This window comes from Thrips palmi, unplaced genomic scaffold, assembly GCF_012932325.1.
Source record: "Thrips palmi isolate BJ-2018 unplaced genomic scaffold, TpBJ-2018v1 HiC_scaffold_5, whole genome shotgun sequence".
Classification (NCBI taxonomy): Eukaryota; Metazoa; Arthropoda; class Insecta; order Thysanoptera; family Thripidae; genus Thrips; species Thrips palmi.
In genome coordinates, this window is record NW_023144632.1 from 3,161,336 (window position 1) to 3,184,514 (window position 23,179).

The window sequence follows — 23,179 nt, forward strand, 5'->3', positions numbered from 1 at the left end:
GCGAGGGGCGGCGCGGGGCCGGTGAGGTGACGGATCCAGGAGCCAGCCCGGCCCGAGCGCGCCGGCCGCAGCAGACCGATCCCATCCCAGCCCGTGCCGTGAGTCCGAGTCCGCGATCCGTCCGTCTCTCTGCTGTCTCTCTCCCGCCCCTGTACAGTACGGGCCGCCCGCGAGAGGCAGAGCGGGAAGGGCAGAGCGACGAAAAAGACTCTCGGACTCCCACAGTATACTGAGGGAGGGGGAAAGTGTGTTGTTTTTGCCTACTTTTCCGGCGGCTAACGAGTCCCGGCAGGAGTCAATTATTGTCCCTCCCACTGGCACCGCGCCTGGAGGGGAGAGGGGCGCCCAGTGTGAAGAATTCGTAAACAGGTGGATACCATTCATCTCGCTGTATCATATGGTGATCAAGGAATGTTGTTAGGTCTTTTTCCTACACCGATTCGCGTTGAAACGAATGTGACACAGTATTTCAATGAACGTGACACATTGCTTTAGGGTGTAACTGTTGAGTATGATCGTTACATAAGTGCGCCTAAAACTGATTTTCGCCATGATTTTGACAAAACGAGGGTTTTGTCAGAGATCATGAAATAATGGATATAGTCATAAAAGCGCGTAAGTGCGAAAAGATGAGGCACTTCTAAAATGATTTAGTTCTCTTTACTTGTCAGCGGACGTTGTGTCAAGACTGAACAAAAACCAACTCATTCCCAAAATCGAATGTTGGCTAAATGCAACCAGTTGGTGTCAACCCTCATAAGCATAGAGGCCTGTAAGATGACTGGACTAAATAGAACTAAATAATATTCAAAACTTGAATTCTAGCGTAAATTACAGTAGCTACTACTCCTGCTAACGCATTCTCTAATACAAACTTTTGTAGCAGACTGCAAATAGTTGCAGCAGCAGCAAAACACAACCAGTAGAGCTATAAAAACAAAAGAAAAACTTTAAAAAACTATATTTAAAAAAGGGGGGGAGGTGGAGGTGTTCAAGAACACTGTTGAAAACAATCCTTTTGACATTATATACAGAAATGTTTTATTCCTTAAATTACGCAAACATAGCAATCAGTACAAATCTTTTTAACAAGCACAACTCAATAGAAACTACAATGTTGCTTTTTAAGAAACAAAGATGTAAGTGAATAGTTTATTACAGACACCATTAAGTCTCAACAAGGGCTGATAGTTCGTCACAATTTTGCTCTTTGACACTCCTCTATTTGTTAAAGCGTGCCGAATGCAATGAAATAAAATACTACATTCAGGGACAAGAGTCAGTCTGGCTGGCTGGTTATCACAACAAGTGAAAAACCAACACTTTTATTGCCATCATTTTACACATTCAGGGCTTAGCATCATCACAAACTTTGAACCTGCAGGCTAAAAGTCTAGAAAATCTCAAAACATATAGTTATATCAAGCTAAGAAGGAAATAGATCATAATAGTTAAGTGATGAACAGATACGTAGCAGCGTCCATGAAAGTCCGATGAAACGAAAACGTGAAAACAACAATAATGGAAGGAAATCTATGTCGGAATCACAGGCAGCAACTCACAGCAGATGAAACGTATCTTACAAAACAAATGTTAATGACTTAAATAGAGCACGTTGGCTAATACTACTAATGAAACACACTGAAACAATGTACAACCCTGGAGTGAGTGGCTAGGATATGATTCAGACAAAGTTCCTCTTGGACCAACATGAACGGCTTACAGTAAAAGCAGTATCCATTCCACCATACTGGGTTTCAATTTAAAACTGAAGTACATATCAAAGCTACTTCAACTAGACAAACAAAACACTATTAATTTCAACTTCTGAAAAGAACAAAAGTTGTTTAATATCTGACTATGAGAATCGAGAACAAAGGTGTATCATTGGCACCAAAATAGTGACATTTGACAGAAAATCTACTGTTTACGCTTGCAGAAGTGTATAACAAGGAAAACAAATGCACTGACACACAAACCGGGACAGCCATCCAGGCCAATAATAAATTAAAAAACAAAACAGAACAGTCCCAGCGCACTCCATCAAATTGAACTACATCCTTGATACATGCTAACTCCACAAAGCAACCACGCCAGACTCAAAATTATTTTTCCTGACTTGGGTGAGTTGGTGAAAGTAACCCACCAGGACAATTTAAATATAAAACAAACCAGAGATTAGAACATCACTGGTTTCCCGCAATAGGTTAGTCTGCATTTAATTTACGAAAGTACAAGCCTTATTCACCAAACACTCGTTAGGATACTTGAGATAGAAAAGTGAACTGGTCCAAAATCAAGACCCATAACACTCCAGAAAGGACAAGATTTAAAAAAAAAAACATGGAACAAAAAAACAGCACTTATTCACTGGACACAGCAAAGGCAGTGCTCTTCAACAATGCAATTTTTAACTGCCATTACTATATTAATTCCAAACCTACAAAATAAATTTGCTGACCCATTTTCTCATCAAATTTAGAACACACAAAAAAAACAAAAAATGTAAGTTGTTGACCATAAATTTGGAAGAAAATGAGCTGCTTGAGGCCAAAGCATGCCTCCACTTATCTTGTTGACTAGTGGCTGTGTCACAGAGAGTGCGCTGAAATGGCCTGCCATGCTGAATCCCACATTGTGGTTGTGAGCCTGTGGTGCTAGGCTGACGTGCCATTCACCATGGACTTGTCCTGTTTGTTGTCGGGTAAGGCTACGCCACTGCCTGAGCTATTGGAGCTACCGGTGGAGCTGCCGGGGTTGCCTCCACCCCTCTTGGAAGGGGGCGGGCGTGGGCCTCGGCCCTTCGGCTCCCTCGGAGGCTTGGGGTTGCTGTTGAGGTCGCCTGACAGCACCGAGGAAGAGGAGGCTTCAATGTTCACAGATGGTATGGGTCCGCCTGAAAATGCACAAGGGACATTGTCAGATGCTGCGATAAACTAAGGAAAGTTTTCACTCCTATAGTTAATAAACATGCTCAACAGATGAATAGAACCCATGCAAGAAGGAAGACATAGAAGAGGTCAGTAGTTAGTTCTTAATCTTGAGGACCGTTTTGAAATAGTGCTAAGTGGTACAGACTAAATACTTATGTAAGAGTGTTACCACAAAAAAGCAGCAGGAACAGAACAAGAGTTTTTGTTATAAGATGGTTGAAGAGCACCCTTTGTTGGATTAAAATTCTTTAAAAATACCCATACCAGGGCTTGAATAGGGGTCAGTTAAGTTAAGGAAGAAAAGTACAGGGTAAAAAAAAAATACACCCTTATAGAGCTGACACCTCGACTTGGTGCCATTCCTCGACCAGTTATTTAAACTGACCATGAAGATCTGAGTGTGCCCCTATCAAATAGATGTCGATCTCTCCAATAGTCAACAGGCTGGTATACTTTTCTAGCCTTGCACCTTTTTCACCAACTCACCCCTAAGCAGCAAATAGATACAAATGGTATACCCCCAATGTCACTCCAAGTTAGTTTGTAATAGCAGAAAACTACCCCCAGTTACACGTCAGGTTAGTCAAAAGAAAGAACCACATTAGGAACGAATGGCACCACCGACTGCAGTTTCAATAGGTCCATACCTGCTCCATTAGTGGAGGTGACAGGCTGGTTCCCACCCTTGCTAGGGGGAACACTTGAGCCTGGGCCAGCATCGGCCACCTTGGGGTCTGCACTGTGAGTCTGAGGCCCATTGGGACCACTGGTGTCATTTGGGCCCGAACTCGGCCCGCCTCGCGACTCTCGTGGGCCAACGTTCCCGCTAAATGCCCCCCTTCTCCGCCGACGCCTTGGTCGGCCCGCGCCGTCCATACTAGACACAGATTCTAAACAGACAGACAGGCAAACGTCAACCCATTGCCACACTGTCAAACCCTGTGTGGAGGACTCCACACTTGGCCGTCTCCACACTTGGAGTATGTGGAGTAGCTCACAGAAGCGCGACTGTCTAGGACACCACTTTCAGGACACCCGTTTGGATCAAGCTCCCCTGTGGTCACAAATCATATGTCTGCCCACTCACTACTCATGCAGTAAGAAGACAGCGAAGGACAGCCAGAAGAGCACAGGTTTCTTTTAACAGTGGGGGTAAGTTGGGGAGGAAAAGTACAGGGTAAGTAAAGTGCAACCCTCATGGAGCTGATATCATACCTCGACCAGTCATACTCAACATAAAAATCTGAGTGCGAGATCCCAGTTAAACGGATGTTGAGGTCTTCTGTAGGAGGCCCACATGGGGGTGTTCTTTTCTTACCACGTACTTTTCTTCCCCAACCTATCCCTCCGGCCTCCAAGGGTAAATTTTATACAAGCAAAATGAGGTTCCATACACAAACTAAAAATATCCCTTGGCATATGAAAATAAACTTGAATTTCTAGGGCAGGCACAAATTAAGATGATTTTCACTATGTATTACTTAGCCTCTTGACAAAGAAACCAGATTGACAAGGTTTCAAAATTTCACAGCGAAAGCAGAGAAGGCTTCTTAAGCAATTATCAGATCACAGTTCAAATTGGGCTTAACATCCGGAAAAAAATTGTGGGTTTAGAAGTGCCACATGCAATTGGATATGAAAGGCTGTTTCATCTGTCATTACAAATTTGAAACTCATGAAACAACAAACTGTGCAAAGGTAAGATTCTATAGGATAGTAACAAAGTGCAAAGAATTTTGACCGTTCATCAAAACAAACAATGCCCATTATCAACAATTAATAAGATATAGATTTTTTAAAATGAGACTATTGCATACTCTAAGCATATTCTCTTATAGAGTGCCTAACACTCTTGAGCAAAGCACTGAATCAAGGCATGATTACAGTAGAGCTATAAATTGCATAAGTAGGTGGGCAACTCGAGGCCGACACTTAAACATACTTGGCATTGCGGACAGCTAGGTAATACAATGCAATGAAACTAACACAAACATCTACACTGTAAAACAAAGTGTGGAGAATACCACTCTTGAAATGCAGAGGTGTGGAATTTCCAGTCTCGATACTTGGAAGTGCAGAGTTTGGCTAGGGTCAGGGCGGGGAAGAACTGGACAGGGGAAGAACTGAACACCCCATATTTTACTCCAAATGCTGTATGCACAGGCTTAACAACTATCACGTAATGAACTGCTTGAACAACTTTTGACGGTTGTTATGCCTGTGCATGCGGTAATTTAAGTAAAATGTGGGGTGTTCGGTTCTTCCCCTGTCCAGTTCTTCCCCCCTCTGACCCTACCCACACTAGAAGTGTGGAGACTGCCAACTCCACACTTGCAAGTGTGGCGCATCACCCCTCACCAGGAAGTGTGGAGTTGCCCACGCTTGGTTTGGCAGTGTGGTTACCTCTGTCCAGACTGGAGGCCTCCTGGCTGTCCATGACCGTGTCGTCGTCGTCCGTCACGCGCCTCCGGTCGTCGCGCCGCCGCGTGTTGGGGATGGGCCGCCGGTCGTCTCTGTCCCTCTCGGGTCCGCGGCCGCCTTGAAAGTAACCTTCTCTCACACAGTGGCAAACGCCATCCCAGCAACAAAAACAAAGACGGCGTCGCACAGTGGGCCAGAAGACCGGTGAGGCGGCCAAAATTCTAGACGCGTTTTGAGCTCCAGAGTCGCTAAAAGGGACTCGAACCAAACGTGTGACCCCACCAATGGATTCCTCATTCAAAGAGCAGTCCATTGGTGGCGTCACACGTTCGGTTCGAGTCCCATTTAGCGACTCTGGAGCTCAAAACGCGTCTAGAATTTTGGCCGCCTCGCCGGTCTTCTGGCCCACTGTGCGTCGCCAGCAACCAACAACAAGACTCACCTCGGTCGGATCTGGCGTTTCTATCGTGGTCTCTGTCGCCCCGGTCGTTCTTGAAGTCGCGGTCGTTCTTGAAGTCCCGGTCGTTCTTGTAGTCGCGTCTCGGGGGCCCGTCCCGGTTATAGCTCTGCGGCCCGTTGCCGCTCGAGCCTCTGGGGCCGCCGTAGGAACCCCGCGAGTACGCCGCGCCGCGGATGCGCTCGTCCATCGTGTCTGGTGTGTGATGTCGAGATCCTGAGGGAGGACAAGTTGCGTAAACCAGACAGACCAGCTAAAAAATTTGAGATAAAGTCAAAGGCCCTTACATTTCTCGTAAAAAAAAAAAAAATTTGAGTGGCCAGAAGAAAAGCAGAACAAAAACGGATCCAATCTAGTCATCCTTTGGCATAGCCAGACAATATCATAGTTCAGAACCCTGCAATCCCTAACCAAAGGTCTCAGAGCGAAGAGACATGGCGCATACCACACAGGCCAGCTCCACCATTATAGATAAAAACAGCCCCTGACATTTCCGTTTTAAGAACATATTCGCTGAGTGGCCAGAATCTCCCCGAGAGCAATAACATATCCAATCTGGTCATCCTTGCGCATGACCAGACGATACTTCAGTTCAGATCCCTGAATTCCCTAACCTGAGGCCACACTGACAAGGAATTTTCTACAATCCTCTAACCAAATACAGGTACACATACATACCTGAGTTGTACCTGCCCGGGCCGCCGAGCCCCCGGCCCCTGCCTCCGCCACTGCCCGGACCGCCCCCTCGACTCCGCATGGGTCCGCCACGGCCCCCTCGGCCCATGCCCTCGAAGTCTGAGCTGTAGCCTCGATCGTTGCGCCGCTGCACTGGGAAGCTCTGCATGGAGCCCATGTTGGACCCGTGCATACTCCGCAGCTGTTGGTCTATTTCCAGCTTCTCTTGTCGCAGTGCTTCTACCTCCTGAACGAAACAAAGAGAAATGAGCAGTGTCATTCCCTACATCGCAAGTAACTTCACATAACAAAACGAGGCCTACCTTTAAATGAGCTAGGTGGTACTCCAGAAGAACTTTGGCGTTTGCTATACTCTCCATAGTACCAACAAACACAAACGGAACCTGCCCTTCCTCACGTGGAATAGTAGGTTCTGGTTCATTATCGCCTTCAATCTTCACTCGAACCTACCAACAGAAAGAAGTTTGGGGAACAGGATTAACCATGTATTTCTGGGATCAAAACGAAACAAAGTCAGAGAAATACAAAGACAATACTGACAATACTTACAACACCACTTTTGTCCACTATTTCCTGAATTATGCGTCCATTCTTGCCAATGACTTTCCCAACAAGAATTCGAGGAACTTGGATTGATTCTTCACCATATTCTAGCATGCCTCTTGCTTTTTTAACAGCATCTGATGACTACAAAATAAAAAAAAAGATTCAATTACTTCACTGAAAAAACTAGTAGTTTCCCCTCCAGTAGATAATTTCAATGATAATACTCACTTCACCATAAATTTTAAATGTACAGGACTTTTCCTCAAGTTCTATGTTAGTAATACCATCTACCTTCCTTGCTTGCTGAATATTCTGACCATGAGCTCCAATAGCCAAGCCCATTAGATCATCTCTTACGGCAAACTCATCAGAGTACCTGCACAGGGAAAAAAATGGAACATTCGCTTAATGTTGCAAAAATATTTATGAAGAGCAAGTCTGAAGAACAAACGACAAAAAAGCTGCTTTGCAATTAATTAAAAGAGTCTCATGGGAATCATGAATAAATAAATGATCTGTGACTGAATAAATTAGAGAAGAAGAAAATGAAGGAAGGTGTCCAATAAAGAAGTGAGAAATGGTAGTCATAAATTGGTAAAACCCACAAGGTAGAGCAATCAATGTCTGACGTCCAAGCATGCAAACAGAAATCATTTCAAATATCATGCAATGATAGTCGGTGAGACGTTCCAAATTTTCAATTCCGAACCGAGCACTTTTAGAACAATGTCAATTATGTTAGTAACACTTCTGAAAGAAAAGAAATACTAGTCAACTATGTTCCCTTTTCTCTCAGTATTGCACATGCAAATTTGACATGTTGGTATTCAAGTACTTGGCTGAACAAAACAAAAGGAAATTATTCAAACTTCTAGTTAGAAGCAATGGCCTTCTAGTAAGACAAAATGAGCAGGGCATACAACTTGTGCTCCCACCTCAACACTTCCATCAACAAAACAGTATCAAAGTTCCTCAAACTTGCAGCATTTCCTCAGGTGCAACAAGCTATTTTAATTTGAAACAGCATCAGCACTCTTACAGCTAAACAATGGCAGGTAATCTCATTACACCACCATTTAATGAAGCAAATGGATAATGTTGCAAATCTATTAGCATCAAACAAAATTCCTAGTTATTCCAAAATATAAAAACGAAGTTGTCAGTTGGCGATTCCACTACAGTACTTTTGATCACACTATGTAAGCATGATTCAACATGACCAAAATAGGCTGCGTAAAAATGGATCACACAAACTAAGACAACAGACTTTCTTTAAATTGGCTTGCATTATACTTTTGATTATGTGCTACGTGAGATGACTTGCAGGCTCCAAAGAAATTTAATGGTGATACTTTTATCTCACCTCGCATTGCCTCTCATTCCTGCCTCGTTTGAGACACGTTGATACGTTAAGTTTGATGCTCTAAATTTGCTGTGGACAAAGTAAAATGATAGCATTTATCAAGCAGAGCACAATGAGTGCGCCTAAATTCCTTCCATGCTCCGAGCAAACATAAATGTTGGGGCATCAGTGCCAAAAGCTCCCACAGACACAGAACATAAAATACATCAAGCTTAAAGGATGATTGGCAGGGTTTCAGTGCAGAGGTTTGGGTCTAGTCTATGAGTCATCTCCAGACCTAACATCACAATGATACAATTACACATAACTTAAGACAATACTTTATGATAAAAGATTGGTATTAGGATGGTGAAGGAGGTAAAATGGACACCACAAAATAGCTACAACAAAACAAAGAAAGTTTAAAACAATTAAAGTAAACTGAAAGACTGGGAATACAGAATGATGTCGCAATTTGTTGATGGGTAAAGAAAGTGAACTGGGTCCTAACACAGAAGGGAGGATTTAATACTTGATACAATTTTCTTTGAATGAATACTTCCAGTCTGAAGCAAGAAAGATTTATCATGATCCACACATAAATCAGGTTTATCAAAGGAAATTTGGGAGGACATAATGATCCAAATTACTACCACAGACAGAGCCAAACCACAAAGTCCTAGTTTTTCTAAAGAGCTGTACTCACCCTCCCGTGGTGTTCAGTTTGGTTGATTCAAGTTGCCTGGCTGCTTCTTCAGTTCGTTTCAATAACAAAACTTTCTGACTTAAATTACGAAAATGCATTTCTTGAAGAAGTGTTGAGCGCTTGCTTGAGTCTTCAGTTCGAGATAAAACCACCAAGTTACCAGTGTCAGCTTCAAACTTAACTATAGCAGCACCAATGGCTTTTTGGAATTCTTTGTGAGCTCCATCCATTTTAGCACTGAAAGAAGATACACATAATTAGTGAGAATGAGGGTTATGTGAGAATTAACATATTAAGAAAATATTAACTTACGCCTCTCTCAGATCTTCAGGTACTAAAATCTCAAATTTGCAAAATGTATTCCGATCAATTGGAGGATTGGTGTTCTTTGGTCGGACTCGATCCAGAGGCACAATTTCTGTATATGTATTATCCCATCCCAAATATTCTACCACATGAAAATCGCCCTTCGTCATTTTCACAATGGCTTTCCACCATCCTGAGACCTCTTGTTCTGTGGCACTTGAAAATACTTCCACCTCTTGTTTCTCCACAACATCCTTAACCTCCTTCGGAGGTAAACGGACTTGTGAGAAGGGAAACTTGGACTCCGATTGCCAGCTAAAACATAAAAGCCACTTCTAATTAACCACATATTTCACAACATAAGTAGAGAAATTAAAATAGTAACACTTACTCATTTTCAAATGCAACTGACACCGAGTCGTCATAGATACCAGTGACATATCCCTGAAACAGAAAACAATGTATCTAAACTAAGAAGAAAAACTTGTTAATGCTACCCATGGCCAGTCTGTCATTAATTATTGTCTTTGAATGACACAAAATAGTTGCTTAAATAGTGCTTGATTAAAACGAATTCGAAAAAAAAAATAACAGATCAAATTGTTATTGAGAAGCCTTTCAGAACTATAAAAGTCCAGGAAAATAGATAAAACTGTAATGAACATTAAATGTTTAATGAATTAAATCAAGTATTAACAAAAGAACACCACAACAGTAGGTAAAAGGAATTTAACCCTAAAAAAAAAATAAGAAAAAAATTAAAAACTATTGATTGCACAAATACTTTCAGCAACGAAATCACCTGGTTTCTTTAATGTGCATTAAAGAAATGCAGAATTGTCATAAAATACGAACGACGTTTAGGCCGTCGAGATTTTAGTCACGTTTTGGAAAAATAATTTTACGCCCAACGGTACACGCCGGGAGAGGCACACAAAATGCGAACTAAAGGAAATTTTTAGTGACGGCAACACAACAGAAGCCGCGAATTTCCAGCAAGTCTCGATAAGAATAAATGAAAAGGGTGTTTAGGGGGAATACGGGGTGCAGTGAATCCGCTTGATAACCGAGCGCGAAGGGGCCTAAGCGACAAGAAAGCCCAGCTTTTGCTTGACATCAACGAGGTTCCCGCACCGCTGCGAGGGGACGGCCTAAGCAAAGCGCTTCAATGAGACTTGGGGATATTGTCACGGAAGCACGAGAAGCAAATTTGCCTTTAAGTCGCGAGTGTCGGGTCGTGAAAAATACACGCCCTGTCAAATGAGACATGGCGTCCGTGATACACCGTCGTCTTAACAACCCAAAATAAGACAAACTATGGTCTCGCCGGCGTTGTTGGTGCCCTTGAATCATTCGGCGGGTGACGCAGAAAAACATTTGGGTTCTGAATCTCAGGGTGGAGGCATACTTCAATTGGTACACACCTTGTAATAAGCTCCGTTCTCGCCGCATACCTCGACTGCGAGTTCATCCATTTTGTTCTACTACAACAAGGAGCGCGGAGTGCGTTCACTTCTCGCCCACCGTCGCCACCGCTGGTTGCCGCCGCACGGCGTCTGCGCCATGTTGAAAACGGGCAGTTGCGCGCCGTCGCCGTCAGGTGGCGCCACTCCGGGGGCAGAAATCCTTCATTTTTACGGGAAAAGACTGTCTCACGCCTCGAATTTCTTCGTTCTTTCGCTCTCGACCGCCGAACGCGTTGTGAAAGTGTCAGCATGCGGTCGTGTTGTGGAGAGTGGTTTTGGCCATGCGTGCAAATACTGCTCTGCGGTCGCTGGTGGTCAAAGTTTCTCGGTTGTTGACCGCTGCTGCCTACTGCTGCCTCACCCAGTACTCTGCCAAAAACTTTATTGTTTTGATTCTATTTTCAGAAGTTTTCGCTCGTATCAATGTTGAAGTATCCTTTGAAATGAGCCGTCCTACTTCAAACTTGCAATGGGAGCGTTAAACTAGCGACATCGTTAATTTTTTTTTTAAATATTAAGTCAAACTTTGAAAAAAGGCCCGTTTTTGGACTTGGATCTTGAGCAGTACCGTATGCGGCAACAATCACACACTCATGAACGAGGGGAAACAGGCAACAATAATAAAAAATCAACAATGGAGACTAAATTTAATTTATCCCAATTTACACACGACGAGGAACATTCAATAAATTACAACTATTCTACGCAACTTAAGAGTACTATTCACAGCCAAAATATCGAATCCTAAACTTGTAGTCTTAACAGTACACCGGTCATCTTTGTCAACCTTAACAACTAACTGGTATCTCATCGTAGCTCAGCAGCGAGCGACTTGGGAATGGCATAGTCCCAGCAGCGAGAGGAGCAGCCAGTGAGGCACGCCCCAGCGCGCAGCGGGCCCCAAAGAACACGAAACACTCACGAAGCAGTCAAAGGACCTCAAAATGACGTCACAATAATGCTTTTTTTTGTCGAAATTTTGACTAAAATTTGTCATATTGACATCGAAATGACGTCACTGTGAGCGTTTCGTGTTCTTGGGCTGGGCGTGGGCGGCGTGGACGGCGTGGACTTCCCTCACGGGGCGCGTTGCATTTCCTTTCTTCATTCTGCGCCAAAGTCTTTCGCGTCAGCCAGAGAAGCTGGCGTGGCGCCACTGTCAAACCAAGTGTGGAGAGCTCCACACTTCCTGGGGTGGAGTATTTCTCCACATTTGGACGTGCGGAGTTTTGCTTGCAGTCCCCACAAAGTGTGGAGTGGCTCACAGATCCCCTATCTCTTGGTGTGGTGCACACGTGGAGAACTCCACTCTTGAAGTGCGGAGACTGAAAATGCCACTCCTCCGCATTTCGAGTGTGGCGTCCTCCCCACTTGGTTTCACAGTGACCTGACTCTGACTCCCCAAGCTCGAGTCGCTCCTCGAAAGAGCCGCCACACTGTGACTAGAACAAACAGGGCGCGGTGCGCCGAGGCAGGCGCCGTGCCCCGGGAGCTCGCCGGCGAGCCGTGGCGGCTTGCATCGCGACCGTCCTGGAGCTGGCCCAGCAGGGCAGCAAGCTGCACTGGCGGGGCGAGGCTGCCGCGGTCCACAGTGGGCCAGAGGCCGGTGGAGGCGGCCAAAACTCTAGACGCGTTTTGAGCTCCAGAGTCGCTAAACAGGCCTCGAACCGAACGCGTGACCCCACCAATGGGTTCTTCGTTCGGTGGGCAATCCATTGGTGGGGTCACACGTTCGGTTCGAGTCCCATTTAGCGACTCTGGAGCTCCAAACGCGTCTAGAGTTTTGGCCGGTCTTCTGGCCCACTGTGCCGCGGTCCCTACCGACGCCGGGCGCCGCGCCGGGCGGCGTCGACGGAGAGCGGAGGATGGCGGCACAGCGCGGCCGTCGGTCTGCATCTCTCACACCGGCACGGAGCGTCCCATGAGTGCGAGAGAGAGGCCTCCCATTCGGAATCACTCCACAGGCTTCATAGTGCTTCACAGTGCATCACAGCCCCAGCTGCTTCGCCGAGTCGCGGATCCAGTCGCCGTAGTGCGCCACCCTGGTGTAGACGCCGGGGCGGTTCCGCTTGGCGCAGCCGTCGCCCCACGACACCAGGCCCGTCAGCACCCAGCGGCCTGCGGCAGACAAGCAGAAACAACTTCAAGAACCGCGATGGAAACAGAAGACCCGGATTTTTCGCAACAGCCGTGAGGCTACGGCCGCGAGCGCGTGAGTGGCGTGTGCGAAGCGCCGGGGCGGTGGGCAACCCATCGCACTGCGCTGCACTGCCTGTTGGGTTGCCTACCGCCACGGCGCTCAACCCCTCCCTTAGCAGCAGACTGATTCCGAGAGCCGTTTTCGTCGCTCTGTCTCTCTCGCACCCATGCAGGGCGCCCCATGAGAGACAGAGCGATGAGACGACTCGTCTGAATCGCTCCACAGAAAGTAGTACGTGGAGTTCTGAACACTTTGTCTGACAAGAGCACAGTGGGCTAGAAAACCGGCGTAGGCGGCCGAAATTCGAGACGCGTAGTAGACCAGGTCATGGAGCTGGCGAACAGAAGACCGGCAAGAAAATACTTGAACGGGTCCTGGCTCTTGATCCACAGCGACGTCGGCCGCTCACGCCATGTTCGTGGAAGTTTACCCTCTTCTGACGCCAGTGGGCTACAATCTTCTAGAGCTCCGAATCGAGCGCTAGTAGACTCTTGAGCCGAAAGCACGTGGAATCTTCCCACCATGGATTCCTCATGTCTCGCCGACGCAGCAATGCCATGGTGGGAGTATATCTTCGTTCGCTAGTCAAGCTTCATTCAGCGACTCTGGAGCTCAAAACGCGTCTAGAGTTTTGGCCGCCTCCGTCTTCTGGCCCACTGTGCCCTGTCGCCCTTCACTGGTAGAACTCAAGCGTAGTTTTACGCCTGTCTTCAAGCGTAGTAGAACTACGCTCGGCTTCAAGCGTAGTTCTCCATTTCGCCTCTCTCCCGCCTATCTAAATGCATGGGGGGAATTTCTTCTCTACGCTTGACGTCAAGCGTAAAGTCTTCAAGCGTAGTTGTATGCTTGAATGAAGCATACAACTACGCTCCAGTTTTACCAGTGTACAGTACTCACCGTGCACCTCGCAGGCGAGCGGGCCGCCCGAGTCGCCGCCGCACGCGTCCACGCCGCCGGAGAGCGGCCCGGCGCACAGCATGCCGTCCAGGATGGGCTGCCGGCGGAAGGGGCCGCCCAGCACGTCGGCGGCGCGGCACGTGTCCTGGCCCAGCAGCGGCACGGCGGCGGCGCGCAGCACGGGCGACAGGCTGTCCACGGCGTCGTCGGCCTGCGCGCCCCAGCCCGTCACGGTGCACCACGCGCCCTCGGGGGCGGCGCGCTTGGCCGCCAAGTCCGGCAGGCAGATGGGCTGCACGTGCGACGAGAAGCGGAACGCGCGACCGCCCACCGGCGTCACCAGGATGAGCGCGATGTCGTTGCTGTACGGGCCCTCTGCAAGCAGTCCACAGGCCGCGCCGGTTAGAACAGGGCGCACAGTGGGCCAGAAGACCGGTGGAGGCGGACAAAACTCTGGACGCGTTTTGAGCTCCAGAGTCGCTAAATGGGACTCGAACCGAACGTGTGACCCCACCGATGGATTCCTCGTTCAGAGAGCAATCCATTGGTGGGGTCACACGTTCGGTTCGAGGCTTGTTTAGCGACTCTGGAGCTCAAAACGCCTCTTGACTTTTGTCCGCCTCGACCGGTCTTCTGGCCCACTGTGGGGTGGCTGCACTGTGAAACCAAATCTGCGGAGCTCCACACTTGCGGAATTTGCTGTTTGCGCTTGGAAGTGCAGAGTTTGCAGTCTCCGCACTTCTAGTGTGCAGTTTGCCAGTTTGCACCTTGCTGAGAGACAGGGGCTCTGTGAGCTACTCCACACTTCAAGTGTGGAGACTGCCAAACTTCACACACGTCCATGTGTGGAGAAATGCTCCGCAGCAGGAAGTGTGGGGTTCTCGACACTCTTGGTGTGGCAGGGTAAGTACGCTCACTGAGCTTGCTTGCTCGATCGGTGATCCGCCACTGTCATGCTAGACGGACTTGGCTCAGCGGGCCAGAAGACCGGCGCAGGTGGCCAAAACTCTAGACTCCTTTTGAACTCCAGAGTCGCTAAATGGGATTCGAGCCGAACGAGTGACCCCACCAATGGATTCCTCGTTCGGAGAGCAATCCATTGGTGGGGTCACACGTTCGGTTCGAGTCCCATTTAGCGACTCTGGAGCTCAAAACGCGTCTGGGATTTTGACCGCCACCACCGGTCTTGCCCGCCGCCGTGTTTGACGGCGCAGTCCGTACCTTTCCGGAACTCGGGGTGCAGCAGCACGCGCTCGGCGCGGAAGGCCTGCTCGTGGGGGTCGGACGTGGACAGGTTGTGGTCGCCCAGCACGACGCGCAGCTGGTCGGGCGAGCTGAGCGCCGGCGCCTTGAGGCAGTGTGCCGCCGTGAGCACGAGGCGCGGCCCGATGAGCGCGCCGCCGCAGTGGTGCTGGAAGGAGCGCTGCTCGGCGCGGAAGGCCTGGATCTCCACCTGCAGGGCACCCACACGGACACTTTATGTAGATTCTGTACTAAAACTATGTGGTATTATGAGGTCATTGTGCAATTGCGAGGGCTCAAAAATGCACTTGCATGAAGTGCCTACACTGTCAAACCCAAGTGTGGGCAACTCCACGCACTTCCTGGTGCGGAGTAACTCTCCACATTTGGACGTGCATAGTTTGCAGTCTCCACATTTCAAGTATTGCGCGGTCTCTTAGCACGGTGCACGTGCGTGGATAACTGCACACTTGAAGAGTGGAGACTGCAAACTATGCACTTCCAAGTGCGGAGACTGCAAATCCCACACCTCCGCATTTCAACTGCACTGCCAATCCAAGTGTGAGACAGTCTCACACTTTTGTAGGTGTGGGACATTTTGTCTCACGCTTACAAGTGTGCGCCACGTTTGTCTCATGCTTGCAAGTGTGGGACAACGAAGTCTCACACTTGCAAGTGTGAGACACAGCTTGTCCCACAATTGCTGCCTATGCTAGCTCTGTGGTTCAATGCCACAGGTCCCACGCCTGCAAGTGTAGGACAAACCGTGTCTCACACTTGCAAGCGTGAGACAAGCGTGGCTCACACATGTAAGCGTGGGACAAAATGTCCCACACGTACAAGTGTGAGACTGTCTCACACTTGGATTGGCAGTGTGTGGGGTTCTCCACGCCGCACGCCTGGTTTCTCAGTGTACCTGCCAGGGGTAGGCGCCGTAGGGCGGCTGCGTGCCGCCCACGATGCGCGACGACGGCGACCCCGGCCGCGAGGGCAGGTGGGGCACGGCGCGGGTGCCGCACTGCGCGCCCACCCTCTCGCCCACCACGGCGCCGGCGGGGCCCGCCGCCGGCACGCCGGGAAACTTGGGGAAGCCGCCGGAGCGCCCGGCGCGGTGCGCCTTGGGGGACGGCGTCGTGGGCGGCGTCGTGGCGGCGTCGTGGGCGCGGGGCCGGGGATGCTGGGCGACGGCGACGCCCCCGCCAGCAGGCCCAGCAGGCCCAGCAGGCCCAGCACCAGCCTCGCGGCCATCGCGGCGCGGCGGCCGCGGTCGAAGCAGCAGCGCGGCGTGGCGGGGCGGGGCTGCAACACGAGCACGGCGTTAGTTGGCGGTACACTGGTGAAGCAAAGCTGAGCGCCCTGAAGGGAAGATCCAAGGGGCAGGTGCTTGCAACCTTCATTGTGGTCCGAACGGAGTAGTACGCCCCACAGTGGGCCAGAAGACCGGTGGAGGCGGCCAAAATTCTAGACGCGTTTTGACCTCCAGAGTCGCTAAGCAGGACTCGAACCGAACGTGTGACCCCACCAATGGATTCCTCGTCGAGGGGTGGATCACTCCGCGTCCTAGTGTACACATGTTTATAAACGTTTTAAGGCTTTGTTTAGCGTTTTAAAAGGCACTCAACGCTAAATCGGTCGAAAAACTGGTGAATTTTACCCTTTTTAAACTTGTGAGTACACTAAGTACGGGCAAATTTGTACACATGAGTACACTCGTGATTCACCCCTCGTTCCTCGTGCGGAAAGCAATCCATTGGTGGGGTCACACGTTCAGTTCGAGGTACGTACTCTGGAGCTCCAAACGCGTCCGCAATTTTGGCCGCCTCCACCGCTCTCTGGCCCACTGTGCGCCCCTCCCCCTTTTCTTCAGAAGCGTAGTTTTCCTGCTGTATTCCCCGCCACCAAGCAGCATGGCTACGTGGGTTAAGACAGTCAAGCACTGGTAAAAAAGAAAAGGCACAAACACTGAGATTCCAAACGCTATGAGTATAGCACGTATGGTGCAATGCGCTGGGATATCGCACCACACGTGCAATGCCAGAGCCGTATCGCACCATATGTGCAATGCTTTCCGAAAATGCCCTATGATAATGCATGGGAAAGGAGAGGCATGCACTTCGTGCAATTGACGCTATACTCGTAGTCGGGATTTCGTCATGTGAACACACGCATGAGGGCTCACGGTCCTTGAAGATCAAGGCTTATACTTTACGCATTACGCTGCTGCACCAATAGCGTCTCCATTGAGCGGAATACGCCAGCGGCTGATCCGAGAGTGGCTTTGTTTCGCAAGATTGGCGTTAGGTGCAGCAGAGCAGGACTGGACTCTCGTGTAGTCTGCAGGAGTCGATGTGATTTCGGACGGGCCAGTGGCCATAGCCGGTGCGCGGCAATACTCTAAGCGTTTGATCGTCGCTGAACAGGCTCACCCGAAGCGCTTCGACTCCCTGAGCAAGGATTTGCAAGAGTCTTTGATACGCCAGTCAATTACGCCATTCATGGGGCGTCACACGTTAGGTGCGAGCAGAGCAGACTGGACTACAAACGACGTCTCGGAATCAGTCTGCCACGGCCAGGCCCGCGTGGACGCGGCCGCGTGACGTAACATGCGGACGCCCCTTCTGGTTTGCTCGCCCCGCCGGACAACGACGGCACACTGGCGAGGTCGCCTCACTCACACGCCGCGACGGCTTGCTCTGTGGCGTTTTGGTTGCCGATTGGAGTGAATCAGAGTGAAAGTGAGGAGCGGGGCGGGACGACAACAACAAGCGCAGCCAGGTCACTCTGTCTCTCTCGCACCCCTGCCGGACGCCCCAAGAGTGCGAGAGAGATGAGACGGCGGCGGATCGCTCAGAGAACAAGCAGGGCCAGCCGCACAGTGGGCCAGAAACCGGCAGAGGCGGCCAAAACTCTTGACGCGTTTTGAGCTCCAGAGTCGCTAAATGGGACTCGAACCGACCGTGTGACCCCACCAATGGATTGCTCTCCGAACGAGGAATCGATTGGTGGGGTCACACGTTCGGTTCGCGTCCCATTTAGCGACTCTGGAGCTCAAAACGCGTTTAGAGTTTTGGCCGCCTCCACCGGCTTCTGGCCCACTGTGAGCCGCCGCGCCGATCGCAAGGCTGTTTCCAGCTTATCAGGACAAGAGTCCTTCCCGTCGGCCCCAGACCGGAACTTGCAACCGCGTCTGTCTGTGCGAGAAATAAGAAATCGACCCTGAGGGCGAAATGTTTCCACCCTGAATAATTTTTACATCAGTGCACGTGGTTTATTTCTCAGCTTCAGCTGCTGGCGTGTCAATACAAAATGATTGCTTCCAGTAAAGGGTGGGAATTTTCCCGCCTGGCCTTTCGACTTTGAGTGTGTGCGCCTGCCGCGTCTGTCAAGCTCCACGCCGACTGGCGCTCCAGCGGCCATTTCGTAACCCGTCGCGCGGTGACCCAACTGGGAAATTGGAGGCTGCCGAGAAATTGACAAGATCGGTTTGTCGCTCTGTCTCTCTCGCACGCTTCGGAGAGCTCCATGAGTGCGACAGAGACAGAGCGACGAAACGACTCTTTGGAATCGCGCGGCTGGTCTCGCGGCGAGGCGCGGGGCTTTTAGGCTTTTAACGTCGCGAAGACGAATGGGCGTCGCCGCGTCTCGGGATGCCGCTTCCTGGGGACGAGTGCGCCGGAACCGCCAGACTGATTCCGAGAGTCGTTTTCGTCGCTCTGTCTCTCTCGCACCTGTACGGGACGCCCCATGAGAGCGAGAGTGGCAGAGCGACGAAAGCGACTCTCGGAATCAGTCTGCTCTGCTGCCGGCCGCGCGCCGCCGCATCGGTTTTCAATGACCATCCCGAGGGAGAAGGGGGAGAGAGGGCAGGGAAAGGGGGCAGGGGCAAGAGGGGGAGGGGGAGGGAGGGGCAGCCGGTTCGGACCGTCCGTACTACGCCGTAGTAATAGTGGGCCCATCCCCGTGGCTGTCGTCGCGTGGCGTGGCCTGGCGTGCCTGGCGTGGCCTGGCGTGCATGGCGTGGCCTGGCGTGCTGGGTGGCGTGGCGTGGCGTGGCGTGGCGTGCCCGTGGGTGGCGATGCCTGGCCTGGCGTGGCCTAGCTGGCTGACGCGGGGTTTCCTGGCCTGGCGTGGCCTGGCGTGGCTGGCGTGGCGTGGCGTGGCGGCGTACGTGGCCTGGCCTGCCTGGCGTGGCCTGGCTGGCGTGCGAGCGTGGCCTGGCGCACATGGGCCGGACCGGTCATCGTCATCGGCGCTGTTAGGCCTCAGCAGACCTTTGGAGGCGGACAAATTCTAGACGCGTTGACCTCCAGAGTCGCTAAGCAGGACTCGAACCGAACGTGTGACCCCACCAATGGATTCCTCGTTTGAGAGCAATCCATGTGTGGCACACGTTTTGGTCGGCCCCTTTGGACTCTGGAGTCGAAACGCGTCCGGAATTTTGACCGCCTCACCGGTCTTCTGCCCACTGTCGTCGTGGAATGGGCGTGTCCGCCCGTTTCAAACCGCGGCCGCGACTCTGAATGGGATCCCGCCGCGGCAACCACGACGACCAAGACGACGCCGTCTAGCTGGAGCAACGCGAGCAACGCCGGGCCGGTGGTGCCGTGGTGACGCGTGCCACTCGTGTAAATTTTGTCAGAATGTCAGAAACCAGTCCGAAATCCTGATGAAAATTCGCGCACTTCCACTGTGCGAAAAAACCACAGTGATCCCGTTAATTTTTTGCCGGGATTACTGTAGTTTAAAACACAGGATCTACTTTGCCTGGCGACAGTATTTACTGTACGGTACAGGATATTCCGTATTCCACTCCTCGGTACAGTAAATCCCGTAAAAGTAAGTAACCTGGTCAAAAGTACAGTAAATCCTGTACTCTGACTACAGTTGACAGCTGTACTTATCACAACAGATTTACTGTGATTTTTTCCCAGATGTCTGAAAATGAAATCTGCAAACTCTGATATTGATGGCCCGAGTGCCACAGAACGTCAGAATACGTTTTCAGCTTTCAGAGGTGCCCGAAGTTTGATCAGGTTTTCAGACAGGTTTCTGACATTCTGACAAGATTTACACGAGTGTGCACTGCTCTGAAACCAGGAGAACTCCGCATTTGAAATGCGGAGATGTGTAAGTTTCAATCTCTGCACTTGGCAGTGCACTGCAGTCTTGGTAGTGGGTTCACATTGTCAGAGCGACAAAAACGACTCCCGGAATGAGACTGCAGGGCGAGCAGCAGCGGGCGCGGGGCGGGGGCGGTGGCGGGGGCGGGCCCCTGGGAGGTAGGCGACGGACGCACCGCCGGACAGGGATGCTTCGCGATTGCCTACCTTTGACATTACCATTACCATTACGGGCTAGACCCCAATGCCGTGCCGACGTTTCGCTCCACGCCGCGCGGCCCGGTCCACCCGCTGCCCGTTGCATCACGGGACTCGCGAACCGGGTGGACCGGGCACGGGGTTGGGTTCGGGATGGACTCCGGCCCCCGGGGCCCAGCAGACTCATTCCGAGAGTCGTTTCCGCCGCTCTGTCTCCCTCGCACTCATGAAGCGACCCGTGTGGGTGCGAGAGAGACAGAGCGGCGAAAACGACTCTCGGAATCAGTCTGATAGAAGTACGAACTGTCGCACAGAGCACTCTAACGGACAGGCATGGTACTTTTAGGGGTCAGGGGCGCCAAGGCCGACACCAACCAGAGTGGGGACGTCGTCGCCCCTCCCCTCCCTTCCACGCCACTGTGGCCGCGCCACGGCTGCGCGCTGCGCCGCCGCGCCCCGAGGCTGTCTGGCCGGACAGGCCGTGACGGCCATGACGCAACGGCCCGGGGCTTGACGGGGCTTGACCCGGGGCACCGCGACGGCATGCCGCCCACACTGTCAAACCAAGACCTCCACACTTGGAAAGCGGAGGGGTGCTTTGCAAACTCAACAGTGTGCTCAGCACACTCAGTTCAGCGTGTCTCACAAGTACACTCCGACAAGAGTGTACTCAGGTGAGTACACTCCAACGAGAGCGTGCTTAGGTGAGTACACGCTGAACAGAGTGTGCTGAGCACAATGTTGAGTTTGCAGGCACCACCCTCAGGTTTGACAGTGTGCTTGCAGCCTGCAGGCTGCCCCAATGAGTGCGAGAGACACAGGGCGACGAGCACTGTTTGAAATCAGACTCCAGTCGACAGGTACGGCGGAGCGGCGACGGTGATTCCCCAGGCCAGGAGCCAGGCCAGCCTACACACGTCGCCGCCGCCGTTCACCCACAACCCCGCGGGCCTCGGATTGTATAAGCCGCCAAACGCGGACAATGCCGCAGTAGCGGGGAAAGGGGAAGGGGGGGGGGCACAGAGTAACGAGTCCATTTTTGCCCGCGGAGGCGGCAGGGCCCATTCAGCGAGAAGCGCCACCGGAAGGCCCCGCGTCCCACAGTGGGCCCAGCAGACTGATTCCGAGAGTCGTTTTCGTCGCTCTGTGTCTCTCGCACTCACGGGGCGTCCCGTGTAGGTGCGAGAGAGACGGAGCGAGACTCTCGGAATCAGTCTGCAGAAGCGTCAGGGGGGGCCTCTCTGGGCCGCTGGGCTTTGGGCGCCTGGTTACTTCACAGCGCTTTACAGTGGGCCGGCCGCTCAATGAACGGCAGGAAAAGTTGGCGGCGTAAGCGCGGTAAGACCACGCAACACTAGACACTATAGGCCGTGACGCGGCACAGTGTGGCACACTGCTCCAGCCCGCCCGGCACACTGACCCGCGCAACGCCGGGCGACAATAGGTCGAGACGCGCACAGCGCACAGTGGGCCAGAAGACCGGTGGAGGCGGCCAAAATCCCGGATGCGTTTTGAGCTTCAGAGTCGCTAAATGGGACTCTAACCGAGCGTGTGACCCCACCAATGGATTGCTCTCCGGACGAGGAACCAATTGGTGGGGTCACACGTTCGGTTCAAGGCCCATTTAGCGACTCTGGAGCTCAAAACGCGTCAAAGCGCGTCCGCGATTTTGACCGCCTCCACCGGTCCTGTGCCTGTGGGCCACTGTTGTGTGACTCTGGGCAACAATAGGGGCAGTTCTTCGCCTCTATACCCTTCAAACTGAAGAGCGTAAATGGCTGACTCTTTTAAAGAGCCAACCCCGGGGGTTGGCGCTAAATTTTTAATCCACTAGCAGGCATGCCGCGTAAAAAAGATGTACAAGGAATGTCCTCTGTAATGCGCTTGTGTTTTTGCATTGGCCCGGATGGCCGCAAAAGAAGAGTGTATACTTCGGTACCATGTGCCCTCTGTTTTACTAGCATATGCCTGTCAAGTGGATGTCAACCACTCTGCAAACTGAAGTGTGTACATAGTACACTCTTATTAGAGCATACTTCCAAGTACACTCTTATTTACAGCATACATGCTAGGCACACGCTAAAATAGAGTGTGCCTGGCATGTACACGCTAAATAAGTGTGTACCTTGCAAGTACACGCTAAAATACAGTCGATGAGCCCTATCTAAAAGCATGGGCTAGTTTAAGTGTACTTTCCAGGTACACTCTTATTTAGCGTGTACATGCAATGTACACTCTATTTTAGCGTGTGCCTAGCAAGTATGCTGTAAATAAGAGTGTACTTGGAAGTATGCTCCAATAAGAGTGTACTATGTACACACTTGAGTTTGCAGAGCATATACTAGGTAGGCCAGGAACCCCGCCAGGACTGCGTACCTCCCGCTTGTTTCGAGGTTCCTGGCCCACCAGGCAGGCACACTCTTTAGTTTCCATTCTAGAAACTGAAGAGTGTGCATGGCATGCTCCCCCAGGGAGTCAACCACAAAGCACGCTCTTCCTAGGAGCATGCGTGCAAGCACTCTATGATGAAAGCGTGCCTCTTCGTTGATATGAGTCTGTATAATAGTGACGCAGCACGCTTTCATCCAAGAGAGTGCTTGCAAGCATGCTCCTAGGAAGAGTGTGCTTGCAAGCATTCGATGGCTCCTA

General features: G+C 50.9%; 2 protein-coding genes across 6 annotated transcripts; both read right to left on the bottom strand.

Moving 5' to 3' along the window:
• Positions 1 to 1,016: 1,016 nt before the first annotated feature.
• On the bottom strand, positions 1,017 to 10,986 carry LOC117650601 (synaptic functional regulator FMR1). Of its 5 annotated transcripts, none has more exons than XM_034394134.1 (13): positions 10,832 to 10,986; positions 9,799 to 9,851; positions 9,414 to 9,722; positions 9,102 to 9,338; positions 8,417 to 8,485; positions 7,282 to 7,429; positions 7,057 to 7,194; positions 6,810 to 6,953; positions 6,490 to 6,733; positions 5,797 to 6,027; positions 5,337 to 5,483; positions 3,581 to 3,823; positions 1,017 to 2,896 (listed from the first exon to the last, which is right to left on the bottom strand). In XM_034394134.1, the coding sequence occupies exons 1-13, from the start codon at positions 10,880 to 10,882 to the stop codon at positions 2,658 to 2,660; spliced, it is 2,253 nt and encodes a 750-aa protein (XP_034250025.1). In that variant the 5' UTR covers positions 10,883 to 10,986; the 3' UTR covers positions 1,017 to 2,657. The 5 variants fall into 5 exon arrangements, with proteins under 5 accessions (XP_034250025.1, XP_034250024.1, XP_034250027.1 ...); XM_034394133.1 differs by having other exon boundaries at positions 7,048 to 7,194; XM_034394136.1 differs by lacking the exon at positions 8,417 to 8,485.
• Positions 10,987 to 12,738: 1,752 nt separating this feature from the next.
• LOC117650759 (serine protease 33-like) lies at positions 12,739 to 22,963 on the bottom strand. Its single transcript, XM_034394355.1, has 6 exons — positions 22,907 to 22,963; positions 20,811 to 20,850; positions 16,129 to 16,316; positions 15,192 to 15,423; positions 13,971 to 14,345; positions 12,739 to 12,991 (listed from the first exon to the last, which is right to left on the bottom strand). Exons 1-6 carry the CDS (start codon positions 22,961 to 22,963, stop codon positions 12,861 to 12,863), a joined length of 1,023 nt encoding a protein of 340 aa, XP_034250246.1. The 3' UTR covers positions 12,739 to 12,860.
• Between the last annotated feature and the right edge of the window lie 216 nt (positions 22,964 to 23,179).

Bases quoted from the DNA above. Each gene is read 5' to 3' on its own strand.
- LOC117650601 (XM_034394133.1), bottom strand. From the start codon at position 10,882: ATGGATGAACTCGCAGTCGAGGTATGCGGCGAGAACGGAGCTTATTAC. The intron at 7,195-7,281 runs GTGAGTATTATC...TTTATTTTGTAG, and splicing joins CATTTAAAATTTATGGTGAA to TCATCAGATGCTGTTAAAAA. The intron at 6,734-6,809 runs GTAGGCCTCGTT...TGTTTCGTTCAG, and splicing joins ACCACCTAGCTCATTTAAAG to GAGGTAGAAGCACTGCGACA.
- LOC117650759 (XM_034394355.1), bottom strand. From the start codon at position 22,963: ATGGAAACTAAAGAGTGTGCCTGCCTGGTGGGCCAGGAACCTCGAAAC. The intron at 14,346-15,191 runs GTACGGACTGCG...GACTGCTTGCAG, and splicing joins GCACCCCGAGTTCCGGAAAG to AGGGCCCGTACAGCAACGAC. The intron at 12,992-13,970 runs GTGAGTACTGTA...TGTCTGCCGCAG, and splicing joins GCTCGCCTGCGAGGTGCACG to GCCGCTGGGTGCTGACGGGC.